This window comes from Phalacrocorax carbo, chromosome 1 (assembly GCF_963921805.1).
Source record: "Phalacrocorax carbo chromosome 1, bPhaCar2.1, whole genome shotgun sequence".
Classification (NCBI taxonomy): Eukaryota; Metazoa; Chordata; class Aves; order Suliformes; family Phalacrocoracidae; genus Phalacrocorax; species Phalacrocorax carbo.
In genome coordinates this window covers 83,372,261-83,399,196 of record NC_087513.1, presented here as the reverse complement: position 1 = coordinate 83,399,196, position 26,936 = coordinate 83,372,261, and the positions used below count along the sequence as shown (strand labels likewise).

General features: G+C 44.7%; 1 protein-coding gene across 1 annotated transcript; it reads right to left on the bottom strand.

Moving 5' to 3' along the window:
* Positions 1–48: 48 nt before the first annotated feature.
* On the bottom strand, positions 49–25,983 carry YBX3 (Y-box binding protein 3). The gene is made up of 9 exons (XM_064462663.1): positions 25,597–25,983; positions 21,702–21,765; positions 19,943–19,976; positions 14,937–15,026; positions 14,152–14,274; positions 7,751–7,845; positions 1,778–1,949; positions 1,031–1,131; positions 49–572 (listed from the first exon to the last, which is right to left on the bottom strand). The coding sequence occupies exons 1-8, from the start codon at positions 25,871–25,873 to the stop codon at positions 1,066–1,068; spliced, it is 921 nt and encodes a 306-aa protein (XP_064318733.1). The 5' UTR covers positions 25,874–25,983; the 3' UTR covers positions 49–572; positions 1,031–1,065.
* Between the last annotated feature and the right edge of the window lie 953 nt (positions 25,984–26,936).

Here is a 26,936-nt window from a genome sequence, read left to right as displayed (position 1 = left end):
TAGTCATGAATTATTTAAGGTTAACTTGAACAAACACACTAAATCAGATTTTTTTTTTGGTAGTTGAAATCACTTTTATTTGTGAGGAACGTCACCCATGCTGCAGTTTCAAATGGATCTTACCAACGAAAGCGGAAGTTTCTCCTCCCCGTGTCCTGCAGTAAGCAGGACTGGCACAGAAAAAAAAAACTCATCACACCTGGGAGGTTTAGCACCAGCATCCAATAAAAAAAAGCATTTAATTTCGATTTCAGTTCTTTGGTTAGATTTTTTTCTCTTTTCAGTTTGATACCAAAGGAAAAACTGAGAAATTCAATACTAGTGAAACATTGAAATTCTAAAAAAAAAATTCCCCACAGTTGCTGTTGAAGCTGGGGAGGTTGCTTTTTCTGAATCTCGCTCTCTTTTTCTCTTCCATCTATCTTGCAGGCGTTCCCTGGATCTCAGCTGCTGGTATTTTTTTTTCCTCTTTTAAGTTCCGATGTTTCAAATCTTTGCTTTTGTCATCACTGTTGACAATTTATTGCTTGAGTGTTTCTTTGGTGTTACTTTTAGGTTGTATTTTAGGACACCTGTTAAAAGGCCATATTAAAAGATATGCTGTTTACTTGTTTAGTTTAAGTTTCTTTTTCCTGTTGAAGAGGTGGGATGTCAAGTGGAGAGGGAGTTATCATAACAGATAGGATAAGCATGGCTAGGTTATCCTAGCTATAAGCTGAGAGTACAGTATCTTCCTAAAGCAAAACACTACTAACTCATCAGCAGATGCTATTGCTATATAGACCACACAGATCATCTGAGGGGGGTGGCGAGTCAGACTGATAAAGCAAAATTTACTTTGTGACAGATACAGACACATAGGCAGAGGAGAGAAAGAAGAGAAAGCAGCAAACAGTTCCTTGGTTTGCCTATGCAGCACACTCAGAAGTTATCACAAAGCCATACATAAGGGATGTGGCCAGAGTCCAAGTCCTAGAAGTATACACAATGCTGCTTTAGCTGGAGAAGAGGAATTATCTATACTCCTTACCTGAGGGATGGTAAAGGTGCCTGGGGAGCCGGACATTACTCAGCACCACTCTGCTCGGTCACTGGAGCAGGATTTTCAGCAGGTGTTTCAGTCACCTTTGTCTGAGACATAGTAAACCTTTATTATAGGCAAAGACTGACCTCCAGACCCTTCCTCTGTTCAGTGGTAGGGCCAGCATTACCCAGTTTTGAAAATAATGAAGGAAGATGAATCCTCAGAAACTATTAACTATAAGAAATACATTAAGTTTCAGTATTACACAGCAGGTTCTGTCAGGGGACTGCCACAAATAGATCTAGAATGAGAAAGTCTTTCCTTATTAAGGTAAAATCTCTGTTTGTGAACAGTTCCCTGAAGTCACCTGATTCAAGAGTTCAGGAAATAGATCTGGAACTTTCAAATCCATCTCTTGTACTACATACATACTGAAGGTTTGAGGAAGCTGGAACACACAACTGTTTTTCTCCACTTCAAAAAATATTTGTTACAGTGTGACCCCAATTCAGAACTACCCAGAAACAATCCCTATCTCCATTCTGGTTCCATTTAAGATAAGCTGCTCCTTCTCAGAGAGGTTCACAAGGAACAGGCAATGAAACCAGCTACTTTCGACCATCAGCACTTTGGACTTGGCCATCAGACTCCTCCAGCACACCAACTTGCTTGTTAACTCTCACAGGACAGAGGGTCTTTGGCATTTGCCCCATCAAAACTGCCTCTGCCACATTTTCCCAGGAGCATGCTTACCTCTTTCCCATCCTGAGCTGGAGCACTGGGTGGACGAGGTCGACGCCGGTAATTGTATGGGCGCCTATACCCACGGCGAAGTGGCTGCTGACTCATAGCATTGGCCTCATGGTGGTTCTCTTTGTTTTCAGCCTCTCCAGCCACTGGGGCAGGGCGTGGACGAGGGGGTCCTCTGAAGAGAGAGGGGAACATGTGCTGAGTATGAGAGAAGCCCAAGAAGGTTAAAGCTACCAGAATTTTAGCCCAGCAAAAACCTCTCTAACCAAGTACCATCTGTAACAAGTTTGAATGCTAGCAAAGCATCCCTTTGGAGTTTGGCTGGCATATAGTTGGAAGGGAAAGACCTGTTTCATTGGGTTAGACAAGCAACCTGGGTCTCTTCACTGCTGAAGCTACATCAGCGTAATTAGCCCATTTGAATTTCTGGCTAGGAGAAGAAACAAGGCAGTAGTGGCCATGCAGGATGACTCTGCCAAATTAGCCTTGGACTAGCTATATACCAGTCCAGGCCTATTCATAATTAATGCTGCAATCCCTGGGAATTGCAATTCCATTTGTAAGCCATTCCTGGATCTCTCCTCTTTGCCTTATGTTGCCCCTCTTGACCATATAAGGAATTGTAGCACATATCTCCATTAGGCAACTTGGACCCCATTAACACTAACATGGTAATGACATAGGGGAGATCTCTGGGATTGGTTATCCAAAAGAGGACAGAGAGGCTTTTGGTTTCGAACTACAACATGTAGTCACATCTCAAATGTGTAGATACATGCTATAGCCTACAACTATGGTCTACAACTGCCTCAAGGGGGGCAGAGTGGGGGGTGCTGACCTCCTCTCTGGTGACCAGCGATACAACAGGAGGAAATGGAATGAAGCTACATCAGGGGCAGTTCAGCTTGGACATTAGGAAAGGTTCTTCACCAAGAGGGTGGCCAGTCACTGGCACAGGCTCCCGAGGGAAGTGCTCATGGCACCAAGCCTGTCAGGGTTCAAGGAGCATCTGGATGATGGTCTTAGTCATATGGTTTAGTTTTAGGTAGTCCTGCAAAGAGCAGGGAGTTGGACTTGATGATCCTTATGGGTCCCTTCCAACTTGAGATAGTCTATGATTCTATAAGCTATCAAGTCCATATTCCTTAAGTATGCAAGAGCATTTGGTCCCATTTCCAGTATAAACGAAGTATGATTATGAACTGTCAAAACACAGCCCAAAGTGAGGACAAAATCACTGCCTACTATCTAGTTCCCATTAGCTGGCTTAGCTAATCTACAACTACCCAATCCCAATTAAGCTTTTCCAAAGGAATCTAACATAAAAGGATTAGTGTCATGGGATTTAGTGTATATAAATGCAAGCAATACCTATCTGTTAACTCAAACAGAAACATTCTGCAGTCATATTGGATACAGTAAGCTATCATACCTCTTACAAGGGAAAAAATTGCGTCACAAATGCATAAATTCCCATTAGCCATGAGCAAGTTATCCAGCTTGATTCACCCACATGACATGCAAAAGCTCAGGTGCTTCACTGTACTTGGTGTGGTGCTATTCCTGACTGCCCAATGCTAATGAACACTTCCAGGAGTATAATTTATTCTGCTCAGATCTCTACAATCAGCAGCACCAGTATTACCCCATTTCCCACAATCGTAGATAAGAGAGCCAACTTAAATGCAAACATTCACAGATAAAACCACAACCCTTCCGCCTCTACTCTAAGCTTTTCTACACCCAGCATCTGGTAGGATGGATCCCTTCTGCATGAACAGGTAGTCATTACAATTAAGGACAATCTTGTTATTCCTATGAAATTAAGCTTCTTATTGCCCTTGCACTGTTAGTTACCTCTTGCTGGTTTTGAACATGCATATGAAAATTCACATCCATTTCATAGTTCATCTTTCTAAATTTAATGTTGGAACTTGACCTCCTAAGCTAGTTGATAGAAAGACAAGGACAAGATGAAGAGAAGGAAGTGAGTGAGTGACAGACAAATCAGCTCCTTAAAAGCGGAGTCACAGAATAGTTTGGGTTGGAAGGTACCTTTAGAGGTCATCTAGTGCAACCCCCCTGATGTGAGCAGGGACATCTTCAACTAGATCAGGTTGCTCAAAGCCACCTCCAACCTGACATTGAATGTTTCCAGGGATGGGGCATCTACCATGTTGCTGGGCAACCTATTCCAGTGTTCCACTACCCTCATCGTAAAAAATTTCTTCCTTATTTGCAGTCTGAATCTCTTTTAAACTCTTAGTTTAAAACCATTACCCCTTGTCCTATCACAACAGATCCTGCTAAAAACTATGTCCATCTTTCCTATAGTCCCCCTCTAAGTACTTAAAGGCCACAATAAGGTCTCCCAAGAGCCTTCTCTTCTCTACGCTGAACAACCCCAACTCTCTCAGTCTTTCTTCATAGGAAATGTGTTCCATGCCTCCAGATCATTGTTGTGGCCCTCCTCTGGACCTGCTCCAACAGGTCCATGTCCTTCTTGTGGCTGAGGGCTCCAGAGCTGCACACAGTACTCCAGGTGGGGTCTCACCAGAGCAGAGTAGAGGGGCAAAGTCACCTCCCTTGACCTGCTGGCCATGCTGCTTTTGATGTGGCCCAGGATGCAGTTGGCCTTCTGGGCTGTAAGCACATACTGCCGGCTCATGTCCAGCTTTTCATCTACCAGTACCCCAAGTCCTTCTCTGCAGGGCTGCTCTCAATCCCTTCATCCCCCAGCCTGGGTTGGGCAACCCCCAGTCTCAATACAAGTGCAGGACCCTGCATTTGGCCTCGTTGAACCTCATGAGGTTCACATGGGCCCACTTCTTGAGCTTGTCCAGGTCCCTCTGGACAGCATCCCAACCCTCAGGCATGTCAAGTGCACCACTCATCTTAGTGTTGTCTGCAAACCTGCTGAGGGTGCACTTGTTCCTACTATGCCATTGATGAAGATATTAAACAATACTGGTCCCAGTAGGGACCCCTGAGGGACACCACTCATCACTGACCTCCATCTGCACATTGAGCAGTTGACTACTACCCTCTGTACTTGACCATCCAACCAATTCCTCATCCACTAAACAGTCCACCCACCAAATCGATGTCTCTGAGTTACAGAGAAGGACACTGTGGGGGTCTGTGTCAAACGACTTTATGAAGAACACCAGTGAAAGTACACCAGGGTATTATTTAACTTGTTCTGTCTTGGAGAATGAGTGACAAGTCACAAGAAGCCAAGAATCCTAATGAGCTTTTCCACTTAAAGGCATTAAAAAAATAACGTGAGGCAACATCTCAAAAGGTATGCCAGTCAGAGGCTGACTATTTCACACTGATATTTTTAACTCCACCAAATTCCTCAGCTATGGAATTGTTCCCTTAGTGAGAAGGCTGGAAGCTGGAGCAGTCATGTCAGAACTAAGGCTGGAAAATGAAGAAAATAATCCTACACTGGCCAGTTTAAGGTATGACTAACACAGATGACTCGGCACCTTACTCAGCATAATCCACTGGAAAGCATCTGTGTCCATGTGAACTCCAAGGGATCTTTACTAAGAACAGGCTACTGGGTCTTCTAGTGTACACTTGTCGTGGTTTAGCGGCAGCTCAGCCCCACACAGCCGCTCGCTCACTCCCCACCGGTAGATGGGGGAGAGAATCAGGAGGGTAACGCTCGTGGGTTGGGATAAGAACAGTTTAATAATTAAAATTAAAAGAAAACAACAGTAGAAATGCAATGGAAAGGAGAACAACGAGAGGCGCAAAGCCCCGGGGGAGGGGGGGAAGGGAGGGGAGAGGGGGAACGAACCGCCGGAACAAACTGCCCGCGCCGCAGCCGCGCGCCGCCCGCCGACCCGACGCCGCGCCGCCTCCGCGCTGGCGCTGCAGCTGCCCTCACCTCAATATATTGGTCATGGTGTCACATGGTATGGAATGAACCTGCCATTGGCCAGTCGGGGTCAGCCATCCCCACCATGGCCCTGCCCCTCCCAGTCCCCCCCGCCACGCGGCAGAGCGCGGGAAGCTGGAAAGGTAGCTGACCCCCACAGTGAGGAGAATTAACCCCTTCTCAGCCAAAACCAGCAGACCACTTATCCCAGTTCTATGGATCCCAAGGGAAAAATAAAGGCAAGGAAACCTACTTCCCAAATAGCCTCCTAGCCTCCAATTGTTTTCCACACTGGGGATTTTAAGCCAGTTTGCCTGTTTAGAGATATCTCAATGGTGTTCTCTTCTAGCTATTTGAGAGTCTCCCCCAAGCTCATGCAAGCTTTTAAACATCTCCAACACCCTGTGGCAAAAAGCTCCAACAATCCACCGTATGCATAACAACCCGAGTCAGCAACCTGAACATGAGTCATCAGTGCACCACTGCAGCAAAGGCAAAATGGATCCTGGGCTGCATCCACCGAAGCATTAGTAGCAGAGAGATGTGAACATGCCACTCTATTCAGCTCTTATCAGGCTGTACCTGGAGTACTGTGTCCAGTTCTGGTCCCCACAGTTAAAGGGGGCAGACAGACTGGATACAGTCCAAAGGAGGGCCATTAAAATCAAAGGGCTGGAGAAACTGACCTGTAAGGAAAAGACCTAATGCTCTCAGTCTTTCTCCTTACAGAATGCTTAGGGGGAGAACTCACAGTATTCCAGTACTTAAAGGGCCACTACAAAGACAACAGAGGCTCTCTCTTCGCAAGGAGCCACACTGAGAAGACAAGGGGCAACAGGTACAAGTTGCACCAGGAGAAGTTTTGTCTTGGCATAGGAAAGACTTATAGTGAGAATTATTTACTGGAATAGCCTCCCCATGAATGTGGTAGAGTCCCCATCACGGAAGGTTTTCAATATGTGATTGGACACAGTGCTAGATAACCTTATCTAGGTTCCCTTTCCCACAAAAAGTTGTGCCGGATGATTTGAGGTCCCTTCCAACCTGGGCTGTCCTATGGTTCTATGAACCTCCTTTTGTTTTTCATCATGTCTCCCACTTCCTTCATTTGAAGGCTTCTCATACTGTATTCTTTTAGGAGAAGAAAAAGCAAATTTCATCCATCCTTTCCATGCCACTTATTTTTCTGGTGACCTCTAATCTGCCTTCACGTGTCTCTTCTCCCAGCCTCAGTCCTTAGGCACTTCCAGTCTTCACACTTTCCACCCCCTCCCTTCAATCATTTAAGAGTTTTATCTTATTATTCTGGAAGCTGTACCATCTGTTTAGCATCCCCTTTCTCAAAGAGTTCTAGCAAAAGTAACTCTATCTTATTTTGTTACCGTCTACTTTAGGAACCTTCAAGGAACCTGAAGTTTACATCTTGACTGACAGCAATACCCTCCACTAGCACAGATGCCACAAGGTAACTATAATGCTACCATATAATCTAACAGCCTGTAAGAGATAGGACACAACTTCAGTTTTTACTGAACAGTAGGCTTTCCTCTGTACCTACAAGGAGCACCAGCGCATAAGACCAAGCCTGCATGACACAGGACTGAGCTGTACGTGCACAAGCTACTAGTCCAGTGCTGAGCTGCAAACACCTGTCTGCAGTTCACAGAAAATTATGAAGCATGCCCTGCCCCTCCACACAGTGGATCTACCTGTCCCAGACCAAGTGGTATTTGGATTCATTAGTTGTCCAGGAAAGTATAAGAGTTCAGCTGGGAAGACACAAACCCTGCAACTCACTTCATTATGTTGCTCAATTGTGAGATGTTAACAGGATACAAAGAATTATTTGCCCTTTCTCAACCTATTCCTGGCTCTGAGCAATATATAAGCACATTATACAAATTCTACGGTCATTTCCTTATTCCTGTGGCTCACCTTTCTCCTAATAATTAAAATACTTCTCACTGTCCCTACCATTTGCATGCACATTAATACCAGGAAATACAGCTTCCTGCTCCTAATGAAGCCTGTATATATCTCAAAAGCATCCAAACATAATTATGAGCAAAGTCAATAGCACAAACCTGCGGTAACGGGGACGATAGGTAGGATTCCTATGAACTTGTTGATTAAGTTGTCCTCCTTCTGTGACCCCATCCTTGATTTCTCCCTCACCACCCTGCAGCCAAAAGAAAACAGAAGAGTCAAAGATGAAGTGTTAGCTTATTTCACAGACAGTATACTAACTGTAAAGCCCAATGATCTGAACATGAGTTCAAAACTAGTGTCTCAGTACAGAAACAGCAGCATACCAGGTAAAAAGAAGCAGATACTCAAAAGGCTTTAATTTGGGCAAAGATAGAGTAGGACAGAACAAGAGCCAATAACGTTGCCCTTGTTCCTCACAGTAAAAGGCTAAGAAGCTACCTGACGATGCCTCTTCCTATTCTGCCAAGAAAGGCAGAGAACCTGACAGTTATCTCTGATATACACGAAAGTGCATTTCAAGACATGACATTGCATTGTGAGGGCTAGACATGTTATGGAGAGGAAGCTGTTGATCAGGACACTTCTGAATTTGGAAAGGTAATGGAAAGACATCATGCTGAAACCTGCCAGAGACCACTTCTGGCTTCATTCTGCACAAAGCCCCATTCCACAGAGAACTCCCACAAATCCATGAAGAATTTAGAGACAGAAAAGCTGTACTACATCATGTCAAATACTCTTCTACACACTCAACATTTTCAGTCTGTCAGAGATGCAGTGATTACCCTTCCCCTTTAGTTCTTAACTGATAAGGCTATATTTCAGTTTGATTTGTTGTGGTTTGGGGTTTTTGTTTTTTTAATGTCAGCTATCAGTAATGTTGGTTTGTTTTTTTTTAATAAAACAGACATTACATGATTTACAGTTCCCATTGTACTACTCCACAGCTATTTTAACCACCACCACCACATTTTGCTCTATTTTAACTGGCAATCTCAGGTAGCTGCATGGACAGTGAACTTTTCTTTAGCTAAGGTAACATGATGATAAGCTTTGAGAAAGGCCAGAGCATTTTACAAGAGCTGGAGGTTGTAACAAGAAATCTTGGGGAATTAAATGAACCTCAGTGACCAACCTGGACAATCCTTTCCTCTCACCACAGTAAAATACCCTCAAAATGCATTAATAGTTTCAAGCACTCTTTGTAGCTTTCCAAGTTTCAAAAAGCAAAGACATGGCCTAAAGGCAACTGGAATATTTCACATGCTGTACCTAAAATAGCTATACCAGTTATTCTAACAATATGACAGGGTCAGTTGCTGAGGTGAGCAAGAGAAATCAAAATTCAATTTAAAAAACCCATGATCATAAATAATATTATCCATCATGTTCTCTCATGTATAAAACTGATCAGGATAAGTAAATATCCACAGGAACTCCTACTGACTAAGCAGATAATAATAATAGCATCTGATAGCAGTTGAGAAGTATTTGAGAGACAAAGAACCCAAAAGGAAAATTACACTTCTGAGTTTACGACAGCATTATACTTCTATCTATTTTGTAATACCAGTCTGCCTTGTTTATATCAAGATGCTTTGTACTACATAACTTTACAGTTTAATAGACCTGTCATGGATGGTCAAAAGTGTCTCAGACAGTAAGGTGAGAAATAGCATCACCAGTATTGTGTGTAGCAACAGTGACTCAGAGGTCTTGATCTGCCTTTTGTGAAGCAAGGACCTAACACTGCTCCTGCTTTCACTCTCTCATATGAGGGCTGGCAAAGCACAGAAACAGAAGAGAGTAGCGAGACATGAAAGGAACACGTCCCAGCATAATTGCCATTTCTCTTCTCCAGGATTTCTGAGAAAGCGCACGTGGAATCAGCACTCAGTTCTAGCACTGCAATGCCAGAAACACAAAACCACAAAGGCCTAGTAGGTCTCATCTGAGGGACAACGTGCCAGAATTTAACAAAGCAGCAGCCAACCTAATAGTAGGGAGGGGCACATAATATTTTTCATCAGCCAAAGCTCTCCTGTAGCACTTGACAATCGGCATCGCATTCATAGCTCATTAAAAGGCAGTATTGAATTTCTGCACATTTTTAATGGCACAGCCCAAGTCCACTCTTCCGTACAGAGGGCTGCATTGGAATCTCAGATAAAAGACTCCATCTCCTGTAGTGACAGAATGACTAAACCCAATGAAGCATTACTTGAAACCAATGCAAACATTTTTCTATTCATCTTGAACTGAATGTTGCTATGTCAGTATTTTAAATGGGTTTTGCTTAAACAATCAGTTGAAAACAGAATAGCAAAGTAACTGAATTGCTTAACCCAGAAGTCCTGATAATTTCCTGCATCTTCTGTGATACCACAGAAATCCAGTTAACATGTTACACTAGGATCCTGTCAGTTGATTTAGGACTATTGGTCAGAAGTGAAGTATGGCTCCAAAATAAAAACAATTATGCTGTCAGAAGTCACTGAAACAGATGTGATTTGACCAGAAAACAGAACCTGAGCTCTGAGGTCTTGTTTTCTGTACTAATAGTAAATATATTAGATTCATTTATTAGGAAAGCTTCCCTGGTACTCTTAAAAGCACCACCATGTCTAGCGCACACATGATCCTGTTCACTCAGCGTCCTCCACAGGAACCTTTTAACTCAGTTTAATAACTTTAACAAAACATTGAGTCATCCTAAAGGACGAATGAAACTGGCCTGCTGCACTCTATTTTCCTCTGAAGATGACCAAAATAGCAGGCAGGCTGTGATTCCCCATTAAGATCTTGCACAGATTTCTCTAACCCTAAAAAGGTACAAAATTTTATTGCTGTCCCCCAAAGAAAAGTTTTGTAAACATTAACTGTAACTAACAAGCTTTTCACCATCTCCTTCACTTGTTCTTACATCTCTTCAGATCAGTTTCTAGCTTTTGTATAATACTATTCATCTTTTCAGGCCTCCTCTCTACAAGAAATAGCATCAGCCTACAAAACAGCTCTCCAACTATTTAACTTATTTTCTGACTTACTGCTACAGAGGCTCCTTCTATTAGTAATGCACACAATATATACATGAGGACATCATCAGTTCTCAAGGTTATTCCACAATTCATAGCCTGTTCTAACATTCTGACTACAGCTCCACACCACATCTATGATGTCACAGTTCACTGAAGAGCACAGCTTCTTTTCTGCAGTAGATAAACAATTAAGAAAGTTCTAATATGAACAAGTACTTCTACTTTCCACAGAAATCTCAGTGCAATCCAGATGCAGTTCCACTGGAGCTGTTTAAATACCTCAGATGCCTCCAGGTTCTCTTCACTCTTGAGAAATTCACACACTGAGTCTGTTTTTGACTACATTAAGTCACACACAGAGTACAAGCATATTTGAGCTAGCACCTTCAGCTTACTTAAAACCATGCCAATAAACAAAGATAAATCCACTCTTGCTGCACTGCAAGGTTGGACTGGAGTTCCTATGACATCAGTTAAAAGTTCTTGAAACTTAGAAGGCCACCATGTCAAAAGTCACCTCAAACTACAAAATTTTTTTTTTCCTTCTCAGTAAGTACAAGATGCAGCTTAGTAGATCTTTAAGCACAGCAGGCCTGGGTACGCTGCAACCTTTTCCTTCAGGTGTGCAGCAGCAGTTACCTGCAGCTGAGTAAATATCCTTTCAACAAATACAGCCCAAGCGTGCCATACCATCAGCAACTCAAACTTGCCTCAGAAATATCCTACAGTTAACCAAAAAATACTTCAAGTAGAGGGACCACACAGAATAGTGTACACCTACTGCTATAGCTCACAGACATTGTTACCTCTCTTCCCCTTTTACAGGCATGGGAATGGAAGGGGAAAGAGGAGGCCTTGCAAAAGGAAAAGGATATTAGAAAGAAGCATTTTTCTAGATGCAGTAGACATGCAGTTTCAATGTGAAGAATGTGTTAACTGATGCAAGTGAAAAGTCTCCAAAAGGAAATACCAACAGCTTCAGATAAGGATTCACTCTACTCTCAACTGATCTATCAAAGCAAACACACAGGGGATGTGCCAATAATATTTGGACAACTTTGAGTGGTTTCACTGACCTACACTAGGACAATTTCAGGGATAGTCCCTGCACAGCCCTTCCTTTGCAGTCCCTGCAAAGAATTCCTTAAAGTGGAGCTTTGACTTGTTCAGGCAACTAATAACTGAGTGGGAAAGGCCCAGTAGAACTGGCTGCACCTCAAACTAGCTCAGAACACACAAAGGGTCCACTGCAACATACAGAAAGTTGAGCAGGCATAGCCGAATGTCAACGTTGGCTGCACAAGGAACTCCTGACTGAGCTCAGACAAGAAAAGGAAGTATCACTTAAACAAGGCTTACACACACAAGTCTGAGACTACACTGGATACATTTGGGAGTGTTGAAGGAGCTGGCCAATGTCACGCCTGGCCAGTATCAGCTTTGAAAGATCACAGCAATCAGAGTTCACCTTGTTACCTGTTAGAGTGGCATGCTAAGTGAGTTGTACTTTAAGGTCTTCACCATCTTTGAATGGAACAGCATTTACTCTTTATTTTAGCAGATGATACAAAATCCAGAGGAGCAGTCAGTGCATTGATGGGAAGGCCTGACATTCAGAGGATACTCAACAAGCTAGAGAAGGACCAACAAACCTCATGAACCATGAGAAGAAATTAACACCCAGGTTAGTGTCCTTTTGTAAATTATCATTTGCAAGTTTTGAAGGCTATAAATCTTCCTAAGTCAATGATCCCAGAAAAGAACAGTATGCTTTATGTTATGAAACAAGAGATGACTTCACAGGACATCAAGCACCAATCACACAACAGCTAAGGTCTTATACCCACACCAAATCAGTCTAGGGACTCAAATATAAGCAAGACAAAAGAAGAGTGCAATATCAGTTTGTTCCCCTTGTGTAGATCTTCAAGAACCAGGATCCAAGTGTGTTACAGTATCACATGCAAGCCAGATTTTTAGCTGCATGAGTTTGCATTAGACATCCAAGAGAACATGTCCCAGCATGAGTACCCTGAGACTGAATGTTCCCCATGTCCAAGTTGGGTCTCACATTATCACTCTTCAGGCAGAAAGAAACAGCTGCTTTCCATACTCAGCAGTACACAGGGTTGTCTAAGCCCTGAAATGTCTGCTCATTTAAAATCTGAAGCAGCTCCAAGACAACACCAATACCACCAACTAAAGCATTCACTCCCAATAAAGACAGTTGAGGGAGATTTTAATCTCAGGAGAGCAAAAGGAAACAGAATCAATACTGGAATGTAGCTGTTGATGAGCTAGCAGATAAGGCTGGAAACAAAGAGCTGAACAAAGCCCAGTATCCTAGTTCTTTGCCACTTGGCAGGAAAGCTGAAGCTGCAAACCGTATCACCATAGAAAAAAGGCATACTCAGTAATAAGCCATCAGTTACCAGCACTAGCTTCTAGCTGTCTCCAAGGGACTCAGAAAGAACACCTTTCATGTATTTAAGGCTCAGGTGTCCAGCAGGGTTAAAGAAAAGACCTCATGATAGCTAGTATAAGCAGCTAGGCTTTAAGGGAGGATTTGACACTATTCATTCTAATTGCCCCCCATGCTGCCAAAACTCTGTACAAGATTAGAAGAGTGTTATGTTGCTTGGGCAGGGACTTCCACCAGGACTCTCATATTGAATCATTCACACATTTCTGCAAGTGATGATCACAGACTCAACTATTAAAGAAAAGCTAATCAAGCCTGAAGTGTGTTCTAGTTTGTTGGATCGTTCCAGGCATGACTTTAGCACAAGCATGATGTGGATATGAGCGGTAACTGCTAGAACTACAGTCATGTTGCTCATACTTCTCCCTCTGCAGAAACTTGCAGGGAAGCTGCTTAGGAAGGCTTGCAGATGTTATGAACAGTGGTGCATAGCTAGTTTAAAGAAAAAATGTGTTATCTTTACACTGAACTGCTGTAGGCAGAGACCTATGAAGGGGTGACACATGGACGTTTCAGCTAGTTGGTCAAACTACCACCATGCCCTGCAAAAGTGATGAACTTCTAAACAAACTCCGTTTTCCAAGTAACCCTTCCAAGTTATAGTTATACTACTTTGAGTAATATAAATACTTTCCCTTGCTTCAGGTAAAGAGCATGGTGAACCACTTAAGTGTCTCATTTCTTTACATTTACTTGTTCAAACAAGCAGATACCTTAATACTCAAAGAGATGCTTTTAACACATTCCAGAAAAACATGCCAAGGAAGAGCCTACAGGACACCTAAGAATAGAAAATATCAGTATTAACATCAATGATGTGCTGGAGGAACCCAGATTATTACTAAAGAACACTCACAACTTAGTCAGGCATTGCCAGTTTATTATGCACCAGTGCGGAAGCTGAGTTCTCTCTCATGAGGGGATTGGAAGACTGCTGAGGAGGTAGCATAACCATCACTAAAGAAGTTAAACTTACACTTCGAGGTGGTCCGCGGCGGCGGCCATAAAAGCCACGTCGATAGCGGCGCCGGTCTGCAGCATAGCGGCTGCCTTCTACAGGGACTCCATCTGGACCAGTGACATTAGCTGCTTCTGCACCCTAAAAGGCCAAAACAAAGTATAGCAGGGTGGTGTGAGATAAGAACAACCAGCTACAGGGAGAAGATGAAACAAGAGGCTTTTTTAGCATCAGTTCCAAGCTACAGATATTCCTTCCTCCCATGTAATGCAAAAAGCAGGTTTGTTATTCTTAATCCCATGACCAAGAGTTATGCTCATGAGTTAAGACCCTATCAGCTGGACTGAGTTCAGAGGAAAAAGCAAGAAGTAATTGATTAAAAAAGAATTCAAAAAAGCTTAGGAAACTAAAAAAATGTTTGAGAAAGTAGAACTGCGAAGAACTTAAAGGTTCTTAACAGTTATTAAGCTACGTGACTCCAAGACAAATTCTTCAGGGCAATATATGCCTTAGTTAATGATTACTGGGCAAGCTGCAAGCTTCAAATGCTCTATGAAATAAAAATTACAGGTTCTAGAAGCACTATGGTGTAGTTAAAGTAGAGTTTTGATACATATCTAGAAACACTTCTTAAGCCTTTAAAAAACAGATCTTCCACAGAAAAGCTGTATGAATGCCACCCACCCCAGGGATTAACACATTAGACAAAGACACCAGATACACAGCTAAGGTTCTGTGTTACTTCCCACTAGAGCAATGTTAACTCTGGTGGATCACACCCCTAAGTCTCCATAATATCTCACCTTCTCTCCCTCAACCACATCAAATTCTACAGTCTCTCCATCACCAACACTGCGCAGATATTTCCGTGGATTGTTTTTCTTTATCGCCGTCTTTAAAGAAAGAAGATATAGAAAAAAAATACATTATCTTACACATTCATAGCCCTGTAGATGGTACAATCCCAACTCTACACACCAGATCAGTCACCACACCAAGATATTTCAATACATAGATGCCTCTCTTGTTTACTCAGTATTGGAAGGCGTGTGGAACATTTACTCCTTTCTCAGTATTTACAAGTTTATCAATCAGCTGTTGCCCCAGGATCCCCACTTTGTCAGGCCTGCTAAATATCCAGATCATTACATATTTCTGTGTGAACTCTGTTCACACAGAGTGTTTGATCTCCTGCAAGCTGTACCAAGGCAGCTCCAGCAGCAAGTGTGACCCATGCCTTCACAGTCATTAGGAGTCCTGTAGATCATCCAGAGAACTTAAGACCAAAAGCATTTTTGTAGAAGATGGCATTAACTATAAGGCATCATGGCAAGTCATAGTAACTAAAGAATTACTACAACTCATAAATGAGTTACACAAATGAGCATTTTACGTAAGCACTGTAAGGGAGATTCCCCCAAAACTAGGTGAGTCCCTAAAGAACACAGGAATAGTACCAAAACAGACAATCACAGTCTTTGTCATCTCCTAAACAGAAACCCCAAAATACTATTAACAATATGGCTTCAGATCAAAACCAGTTGAAAACCTTCTCGGACTCACAGGAACACTCAAACCTCCTGGAGCAATTTTCAGCCTGTCAATTATGGATGCCATTCACTCTGGATTATTTCTAGCATTCCACAAAAGGCAGTTAGCAAGACGAACCCTATTATCTGTACATTAGTTAAGGGTTCACAAACTGAAGAGGCCAGGGGAGGAAAAAACCTAAACAAAACCAAAACACACACATTGTACAAGTCAGTCTAGGAGCCAGCTTTTTACTTAAATTCTCTTAAGATTACTAAAGACCAATTCACTTTAAGTTTCCTGATATGGTCATCATCTTTTAGCATGAAGGAAGCAGGTGCAGATCCAGTAGACAGAAGCACACATGGAAGTACAGGACACAAATCTGGCTTAAGAAATTGGATGCAGGGCAGAAACACAAGAGGCTGTTGCCATATCTGTCTGCAGTTCAAGAAAAACAGGCAGAAGGAAGGTCAGCTGAGTTGTTGCCTGTGCGTGGCAACTATGATCATTCAGACAACAATAGCCCAAAAAGTATTTCCCACTGAAGCAAAGTTCTAATCAGTTTAAAGCTGAGCTTGACCAGTTTAGGAAAAGTATTCTTATTGTTGCTGAATACAGTCCCCTCTGTTTCAGGCAGTAAGCCAGCATGTCCTTTTAGCCCTACATCTAGCCACACCTTTCCCTGTACCCTGCAGTGTTCCTGAACAACTTAAGGAAGAATGCAAGAGTGTACATATTATTGCTACCAAAACAAAAACAACCCATGTGTTTGGGTTTTTTTTTTATACAGGAAGAGAATGAGCTGCTCAAGTGAATTCTTCTGGGAATTATTTTACAAAGCAGAGACACCCACCATCAGCTGAGACAGCTTTGTTTGCTTTCTGCTGACCTGCTAGTGCAACTGTCCCATTTCTAAAATCAGCTGGAAGTGCTAGCTTTTCCATAAGTGTTATATACTAATAACAAAGTTATCTTCATTGTCAATTAAGGGTTTAATTCTTCCACCACCACTTGTGCTGAGACAACTGACCCAAATTCATAAGATTTGTGCTCTGCATATGACGGAGGTGTCAACAAGCTGTATTTCAAACTCCTTCCCCTTCCTTGTAATTGCAGAGGAAGCAAGGACTACTAGATTTCTTTTCATAGGGTATACCTAAGATTAATCAAGCTCCTCAGTCATCATCCAAGAAGGGTAATGGAAGATAAATTCAACAGGATTACACATGTTCTGTTACAGCTTTATGGACAGAAACTTCAAAATTCAGGTTTACAACCTAATAACCTGCCAATAGGAAATAGAGGCTGCTACACAGTAGGCTGAGGTTTGTTTTATAAAGGCAACCAGGAAAAATTTTGAGAAAGTCCTAGAATTCAGAGCAGAAACTATAGAGCTTTACTGCTTACTACTTCAGCTGCAGGTAAACATTGCTGAAATAAGCCTCTAACAAGCCTATGCTCTAAGCTTGGTGAAACGAGTTTTACTCTGTGTATCCAGAGGACAGAGAACACTATTCTCCCTGTTACTGTTCACCAACATCCAATTAAAGAAGCTCCAGCTTCTTTAATTCAAAAGACAGATGTTTTGTGTTAACACAAACAGCACTCAACAATTAAGACAGAGCCTTTCCTTTCCCAAGGGTACACTGATGAACAGACAGCTATTAGAATCTTCAGAGCTAGTTCAGTGTTTTGTTTGGAAGAGTTCTTTTCCATATCCCCATGATATCACCATATCACATGCCCGTCCAGTATTGTCACAGCAATAGCCAAAATTTGTTACACCAGTAACAAAGTTACACCAGGCTGCCTACAGAGAATACAATCCAGTGAAGCTAAGAAAGAGACCTGTGCAGCAGAAGAGATTAATGAGGCATAATTTGAATCACAAGCAGTGAGGAGGAGTTAAACAGGACTTCTCTGGCTACTGACAATTTTAATGGTGCTAAATTGCAAGATCCCTGCCCCCCAACACACTCTACCCCACAAGGCGGATCAGATTGAGGGATCTGATCTGTATTGCTTGCACTACCTCTAACTCACACAGTGCTCTAGATAGCACCTGCACGTCCAGCTGGTTCAACAAGACCCAAGCAAGACAATGCAGGTGAAGGACTGCCCTTCCCCAAAACACTGCTTTGGTCCCCCACAAGACAAAGGGTTAATTCAAAGCAAACCATGCATGCCCTAAAGAGAAAAGCATTTTAATCTGTACTAGGTTTATAAATAGCATCCAATAGCCAGACAGCGAGCATTAACCCCCATTCCAATCATGAGATCGGCCTGTTCCCTCCCCACTGCGGATGTGTGCCAGGGCAGCAGGGAGGAGGCTGTATCTGTTCAACTAGGTCAGCCTTATTCTGAAGGGATTAGGCATGTAATCCAGCCCCTCCCGGGACAGGCACAGGGAGGAGGGGCAGAACCAGCACTAACCATGGAGAGGGAGCTCTCAGCAGGATTTGCCAGGCAGGCCCATCCTCTGGCCCTGCTGAGCCAAATGCTCAGCCAGGAGCTCCAGCCAGAAAGCCCCAGGCCCTGGTAATGAGCACATTCACATACAGGAACAGTTCGAGGTGGAAGAGCTGAGGAACACCCAATTGCCACCAGCCCAGGCCAGCGCTGGAAGCATCTACTTTGCCATGCACAGCCCACCAACAGGGTTAATCGGATGCAAGCTTACATGTGATGCAGTATTTCTGAAACATCAAGCCAGTTTTGCTCAGTGATCACTACAAAAGTTTTTCAACCACTGGAGAATGAGAAATAAACTACAGACACACCAGTTTACATTTAGGTGAATAACCTCCACAAGTGAAGTAGATAAGACAGGACAGGTAATACTAGCTTGCGGTGGGCTGTCGCTGTTTGGGTCTCCACAGGCAGCCTTCCCAAGCAGAATAACAGCTGATCCATGTTATCTCTGTCATCAGCACAACAGTCACTTTCCAAGATATCTTCTCACAGGTCTCAGGGAGACCTCATTTGTCTTCAAGGTAGTTTTACAGTTCTGCCTATCCAGAACATGTTTCCATTACTAGAACTCTTCCCACCTTCTTCTGGACACACTCCCATTGGGATGTGGATGCATTATCTGTATCGGTATGCACAGTCATCAAGGAAGGAAGGTGACCATTAGAAATTAGCACGTGCATTGAGAGCTCTTGCTCCCAGTCCACCAACTGGACCCAGGAACATGTACTGTGTACACTTCCCGATATCTTCACTCAATACGGGCACTAGACTTACTCCCTCCCAGCTTCATTCATTTTAGGGGTAACAGGTCTACACCCCTTGACCCAAAGAAACAGTTGTCACAGGCTATTTAGTCATGAAGCCACAAAAACTAAACTAACTGTCGATGTTGACCAGCATGTCTAACACAACTACACATGCACATGTCACCAACTCTGAGGTAAGTTTTCCATCAAATGTAACCAGGAATACTGCCACTTATTCCACAGAGAAAGCTCATGCTTTTAAGAATGACATGGGCCTACAGACATCTCATATGTGACAAGCTCTATGGGCAGTATTTCACTTTCTGGTGAAGTGAAATTCTCAGGTGATGTAAAACCAGATCTAAACCAACTACTCAGTTTATACGAACATAGAGACAGCATCCTCCGTCTTCCCATTAGTTGCCTGTGACCCGAGGGTTGCAGTATAAACTTAGAACAGTCTACTGACAGTTCAAGGAAAGTTAACCAATGACAAGCCGCTGGGCAACCTCTCTCTGCTTGGGCACATTTGGCACACAGCCTTCCTCCTCTTTTTCCCAAGAGCAGCTGCCTCATGTAGCAACAGCTGATGGCAACCCAGGCTGGTCAAGAGCCAGACTAGATCACTTTCTCTCTAATACCAGGGAGGGCAGACAGAACAGACCTGGAAATGAAGAGGGTACAAAGAAACAGAAGACAAGGAGCACGAGGAAATGGAGGAGAAGGACAGACAACATGTAGCAAGGTATTTACAAAACAGAGGAGTCATCTCATCAAGGAAGGGGCAACCAAACACACGCTCAAAAAACCTTCAGTGTTTAAATCAGAGCAGACAAAAGAAAGTATGAAGGGTTATAATACCTACTTCTTCAGTTATAATTCCAGAGAGAAGGAAAACATACTCTAATATTCCTCCCTGAAAATTTCATACATGTCCATTCAATGTATTTGTGGTAAGTATTCTAAGAAGCCAGGACAAGGTTGAATGGCTATTTCAGAAAATTGCATTAGAAACCTATCATAGCGCACATCTCCAAATACAGTCGTTGCTGTCTTACCTGATGAACAAACACATCTTCTTTGGTATCATTTCTGCAAAAAGAAAGCAAGAAGTCATAAGAGAGTTTAAACTAAGAGACTTAAATAGAAATCCCTGACTTCACAAGAGGAACCTGCCTTCCCCCAGCCTGTAGTACGTCCCCTGGATTCCATACATTCTGCGTAAGTCTGTGCTACCAAGACCCTGCTCTGAATTTCCAGGGTCATATGCTTGACAGCAGAAGAGACTCCACACCCCTCAGAAGGGTGAGGTTCTCTGAACTCTTCTGGCAAACATTCAATATTTTGTTTTGACACAGGGCAGAGTCAGGACTGCTTGCCTTTCACTATCCCATCTTCCCCCTCCCCCCCAAAAAAAACTTCCACATGGGTTGCAACCTGAGCTGTTATTCCAGAGGTCAAGCAAGACTATCAACAGGACTGGCCACAGCTGTTAACAGAGCTCTCCTTTCAGTGAGACTCAAAGTAACCATGCAAAAGAGGTGTTAGGAGAGTCCATTGGAGGGGGACACAGACATGAACATGAGGTTGCCTGGATTAGGCCAGCCAGTTCAGGCTTCCACATGCAAAACATGAAGACAGGTCCGAGACCTTGATTCTGTGTTCCCATACAACAGAAAGAGCCTAGACCCTGCCGCCTGTTCACTCAATCCTCCTCTGCAGAAGAAACAGGTAGGTCAAAGAGTTTGTGAAGATAATGCATAATTCAAAACTTGTTAGCTTTCTTCCTGAACTGAAGTCTACAATTACTTCAGTCCAGCACAACAAGTTATTACACCATATCCAGCTGAAGGGTCTCATATGAACTGCTATGAATTAGGAAGTACTCTTAAAGTCTTTCAAACTTTTCTTCTAGCCTTACATAACACTGGGTAGTAGTCTCCAGAGTCTGGGACTAATACTGTACCAGAACTGGCTTTAGATCCATAAAACAGGGCTTTTCTACCCCTTTCTACAGGTGTCCAACTTACCCAAATCTACCTGCTGTGCAACAGCTCAAAGACTTGCAGGACAAAAAAAAAGATAACTTGCCAGGTATGTCTTTTGCAAGACAAGCATTCACCATGCAGGAGCTTTGTTTTTCATAAAGCACACAAGACATTTAAGCCCCTCAATCCCACAGATATTCCAGCCTTAAAAGCCAAGTTTTCTCCAGTAACTTGGAAGCACGGGTCTTTCAAACCTAGGGCTGGAGTGTGATCAGTATCTCTTACTGCTATTCAGATTATCAATGCCATTCAGAGGTTTGTTCATGTTCAAAAGAGAAGAAAAGATACAGAAAGATAATGTCTGTGATCCCAGGCCTGGAATATCTTCAGTTAGATGACATTAAATATATATTGAGATTCTAGAGTAGGTATTCTGACCAATCAGTTAGCACTTGAATTTTTATCCAAAAGTATTTCCCTTCATCCTCCAACCTTACTTGCACCTTTAAAAAAGCCAGGCAGTCATGAAAGACCATACAGCTCATGAATGGTGTAGTACAAGTAAACATGAGAAACAAGTAACAGATCAAGTTTGTAATGAGTTTTGACCCCTTCTGTTTTCTCCCCATACACAGAACCTTCAGGGGGAAGGGGGGATGTTGGATGAGACAATATCCAAGTTTGCTGAATGCCTGGCCAAATCTGGCCATCAACTGCATGAACTTTAGTAACTGCAGCAGGGACCCAAGGATCTGACTAACGCATGGCATATTACCTGTATCATGAGCCTCAGGGCAGTATAAATATGACCATCACAATTTAAACATACCTGTTGATAAAGCCATATCCATTTCTGACATTGAACCACTTGACTGTGCCAAGAACTTTGGTGGCTGGAAAGAAAAAGTTAAAGTTACTCTAAAATATAACAAAGTAAGAATATTACAAAAACACTATTATACCTCTGCATGAAGTCACAACCAGACATATTGGGCTCCCTTAACACTCAAAGCATACCCTCATCTCCCACTTCAGTTGATACTAAAGCAGTAGCAGGAAGCAGTGTTTTCACTTGCTGTTCTTCAGCCAAGAGTTTAATGCACGGCATCTAGAATGAAGTCCAGCTCTATATTCAGAGCTGGCCACCCATCCATTCTTTATTTCTTATCCCAGAAATGGGCAGTGAAGCTGAAAATCCCACTGCCATTCATCAGTTCTCTTTAGCTTAGTAGCTAGACACGAAACATAGCTGAAGAAAGCTGTTTAAAAGTATTCTCTTTCACTCAGAGTTACCCTTCCTATCTTCCTTGGAAACCAGAACTGGCCAAAGCAGCAGTATCAAGCACCATGCAGCTCTCCAGTGGAGATGCAGCACATCGTTATTTTGGACAAGCTCTTTCTTGCTTTGTCAGCATCACTCTAACCAAAAGAGACCCCACAAGATGACTGGGATTTTTTTTGTATATATATTCCTACTTCTGGAGACCTTCTGTGATTTACCAGTTACAAACTGACCAACTTTACGTTCCAAGGCTTCTAGGATCAAGACAAACTCCTATCTCAACACCAAAACAGCATCTTACTTAGAAACCATACCGAGTGTCTTACAGGATCTGGTGAAACCTGTTCCTCCAATATACAGGTACGTGTAGGAGGAACTCAACAGCAGTGCAGGTAGTTCAACCTCTCCTTCCCTCTAAGCAACTGGGTGGAAACCACAAACTTGTACTTTTCAAACCTGCAGGAAAGGGAGAATTTTGGGCTCTAGATTTTAGTAGATGTTACTTATTACATAGCATGACCACAATCTAAGCAATCTATATCATACTTATCCGAAAGGGGTCTAGTTGCCTACAGATGACTGCTTGTTAAAAACCTTACGTATACTTGGGGGATGGGAGGAACTCGAGAGGCAATTAAAAAGAATAGTCTAGAGACAATCTCCAATTGAGAAGTCCAAGCCAGCCTGCTAGAAGCAAGAACACATTGCAAATTGTTACCTTCATTTGCTCTACACCTTCATTCTTCCCTAAACATCCACTAGGAGATGACAGAGCTAGAGACACCTTTGGTCTTACGCAGTCTTGCCATTTTTATATACCGCTCTGACAGGCAAAAAAAAAAGGCAACCTCTTCCTCCTCCCCTGAATACAGGGCTAAAGTAGGAATGTTTGCTGACAGCGCTCCATGGTAGTGCTGTTGCTGTTGTTTAGACTAATAATAGGCCATTTCTCATTGCACTTTTAGAAGGGAAGGTTTTGGTCTTAATACAATTTTAGCAGAAAATGTTCATATTTAGAAGCAGCAAAACCATGCTAAGACTGAGACAGTTAGAGAAAAGGACTCTACCTACTATAGCATCCATTCCCAAGACTTCTTGTTTACAGAGATAAAAACCCCAAGTTTCACTGCCTAGCACCGATTCGAAGACTGTTACTGTTTCTAGCATCAACATTTATAGTTGTGCTTTAAGGTTTAGTTTCATGAGGACATCACTAGGTACAGATGCTTATTGCTACCACAAAAGCACTGGCTACATGAAAGAGCTTATTGCACTAAGTCAACAGGGGAAGAAGATGGGGGGGGGAAATGGGGGCCAGAAGCAGGTGCCAATGGCACATGTAGGTTTTAGTGATTCCCTTACTATATATAGTGTGTGATTCCCCCACCATCATCCTCTCCCTGACCTGCAAAATAGCTATTGAGTCTGTTGGCCTCTTTCAGTCAGAGTAGGAAGAGGTTGAGAAACTTAGGAAAACTCATGACAACTCTCAGAGGAGTCAGAAAGCTGGTGGAAGGAGAGACAGTCAAAACTATCTACATGACCGGCTGGATGCTGATAAATGGAAGTACACAAACACAGCTTCAGGGCAACATTACTCCTTTTGCTTGCACAAGCTGCCAGAGACCAGGAGCGAGTCTCCAATGTATTCCCTAAAACAGTATACTGGGGAAACACCATTCCCTACCTGCACTAGTCTTACAGTCTCCCCTAATCATTACCGGGGGGCAGGGAAAGAGATCATCAGACACAATAGCATGACACTGAACATCCATGTGGCAGTGGTGCAGCCATCGTTAAGCTTGAGCTGTCACAGCAGGGAAATCAGACAAGCAGGAAGACAAGTCCAGAGGAAACCATAGCCAGTTTTACTGAAGAGTCAGAGAAGGCAGTTGACATGATGACTCCTATCCCACCAGCAAGTGAAAGCCCGTGTATTTCTACAAGATGCTGTACTCTGATGCTATCAGAGGAAACAATCATCAGCCACTCCCAACCATGCCAAAATAACCTTTCCATTAGTTTTAACAAGGCAAGCCAAAGTTCTCTGTGACCAAGAGAAAAAGAGAAGGTTGGCTAACCTTTATCCTTATTCCTAGGAGTCAGACATTTAGATGCCCTGGGCCAGCATCAGACCTTGCTTCTAATGGGATCTTTGTAAAAGGAGGCTTAAGTAAATGTAATTACAAGACCATCAACAGGGACATTTGAGGTGGACTTGAACATAAATCCATATTCAATTAGCATTATCAATGATCATTTTCCTTACAATTCCTGCTAAAAAGCTTGCATAGTAACAGGACCATGTGCAAAGCCATCAACATGGCAGTTTTCTTTTTCCTGCTAGACCAGGAAAGGCACTTGTGCCTTCACTCCCCCCTCCTCAAGCAATAGCAAGATGAACAAGATGAAAACATTACTAAGGATTAAACAAGCCATGTTATGGCAAGAAGCAGCCAGATATACCAACAGATGTGGATGTGCCTTGACTGATTATTGACAAATCACTTAACAGAATGGGGGTGGGGTGGAAAAAAAATTCACATAAACTGTACCTCCAGTTTCTGTTTTACTAGAATCCTTCCTACCTCAGCTCCAGAGAAATCCTTTACCCGGCTCCTCTACCTGCTGCAGTAAGACCTCAGCCTTTCCCTCCAGAGCCAAGATGTGTCTATCCTTAGTGAAGTTCGGGACTGCACTAGCAGCCAGCCACAGCTTTGCCTTACTAACCTCTTAAAGGTACGCAGTTACAAACAGCAGATCCCTATTTCCACTGCTGATCGATATCTTGTCCTTTTCAACAGGTTCATCCTGTTTAATCACCATAAAAAGAAAAGAACCGCACCAGCTACGCGCTGCACTTGAGCGCAGATAGCTCGGCATTCCACCTGCCTCTTTCCTAATAAAGTAGAGACTTAAAAAAAAAAACACAAAAAACAAAAGCAAAACCCTAATCCTAGAAGAATTATTGAAGCCGTATTCTTTATAGATATAAAAGTTATGCAAAGACCTTAAGATTAAAGGAGGGCAACGCATGGTTTGCCACCACCCCCTTGCAAGGGGGGATGCCCCAGCAGGGCAGGGGGCGGCCGGCAGGTGCCGGGAAGCCCGTCAACATGGCTGCGCTTCACTCGCGATCCCCGCCCGGCCCCGGAGAAGCGGTGCGCGGCCCCGGGCGCCTCTCCGGGGCCGGGCGGGGCAGCGGACACCGCCGCTGCACACAGGTGCTCCCGCCCAACTCCGAGTTGGCGTCCCGGCCGGAGGAGGAGGAGGCACGGCCGCCTCCCCCGAGCGCAGCCTGACTCACAGCCGCGGGGGGGCGGGGGCAGCCGGGCCGGGCCCCGGGCGGCGGCCATGTGCTGCCCGGGGCGGGCGGGGGGGGGGGGAGCACGGCGCCCGCCGCAGGTGCCCCGGGAAGTTGGGAACGGGGGCCGGTACTCACCCAGCACTTTCTTCTCCGTCTCAGCCGCGGTGGTTGTGGTGGCGGCGGCAGCGGCGGCAGCAGCAGCACCGGGAGCCGCCTCGCTAACAGCCGCGCCCGGCGCGGCAGCGCTGACGGGGCTCTTGGGCTTGGCGTCCGGGGCGGCGGGCGACGGCGGCGCAGGGGCTCCGGCCGGGGCGGCGGCAGCAGCGGCCGTCGTCGTGGTGGTGGTGGTGGTAGCGGCGGCGGCCGTGGCGGGCGCCGGGCTGGCGGTGCCGGTCTCCGCCGCCTCGCTCATGGTGCCTGGCGGGAGGGAGGGCGGTGGGCGGGTGGGTGCGCGGCGCTCGGCGGCGGGTGTCCCTGGCGCCCGCGCTGGGTCTTACTGCCCCCAAAATGGCCCCGCCGAAGTTTTAACACAGTCAGCGGGGGCCGGCGCCGGGATTCGCGCCGCCTCATTAGCATTTAAAGGGGCCGCGCCGACATTCAGCGGGTGGCGCGGAGTGGGGAGCGGCTCCGCGCGTGGCCGTGCCGTGCCGTGCCGTGCCGTGCCGTGCCGTGCCGTGCCGTGCCGTGCCGTGCCGTGCCGTGCCGTGCCGTGCCGTGCCGGTGAGTGGGTGGACGGACGGACGCGCTTCGGCCGTTTGTGCGTGCGCGTCTGTGCGGGTATATACGTTCCCGCGTGTGTATACAGGAGTGTGTGTACGTGCGTGGGGAGTGCGCCCGCCCGCGGGGGCGGCGTGGAGCTGAGCGCCGCGTGTGCGCGAACATCCGCGTCCGTGGGTACACACAGGCGTACCCCTACGCACGGGTGTGTAGATACGTACGCGCAGACGCAGCGGCGCGTGGGTGCGCGGAGGGCGCGCGCTGTTAGTGGGTGGCCGCGCGTGCGAGCGTGACTCCGCGCGGGACACGCGGTGCTTTGTGCGCCCACACCGCCGCGGGTGACGGTAAGGCTGGTTGTGCGTCTGCTTGGGGGGGGGGGGGGGGGAGCGTGCGTGTTCGGGGCGTGGGTGCATGTGCGTTTTGTGGGGGACATCAGCGTGCTGGTGAGAGGCGGCACAGCCGTGTTGGTGAGCGTGGATATGTCCGCGTTGGCATCGTCACTCTCCTTTCCACGTCGGTGGAAAGTGACCACGTCCAAGTGGTCACCTTTTCCACGTCGGCACTTTTTCTCCCGTGGTGGCCGCCCGTTTGCACCCTCCACGACGTCTAGTTTTCACCCCTGCCGTCCCGCTGCTGCCGCAATTCCTTGGCACTGCCCCTACACCTCCCTCGCCTTCCGTCCTACCTCTTCTTTTTTTCCCGTCTTCCCCTGAGTTTTTGTACAGCCTCCCTAAGAGCCGTGTTGGTGGCGGTCCTAC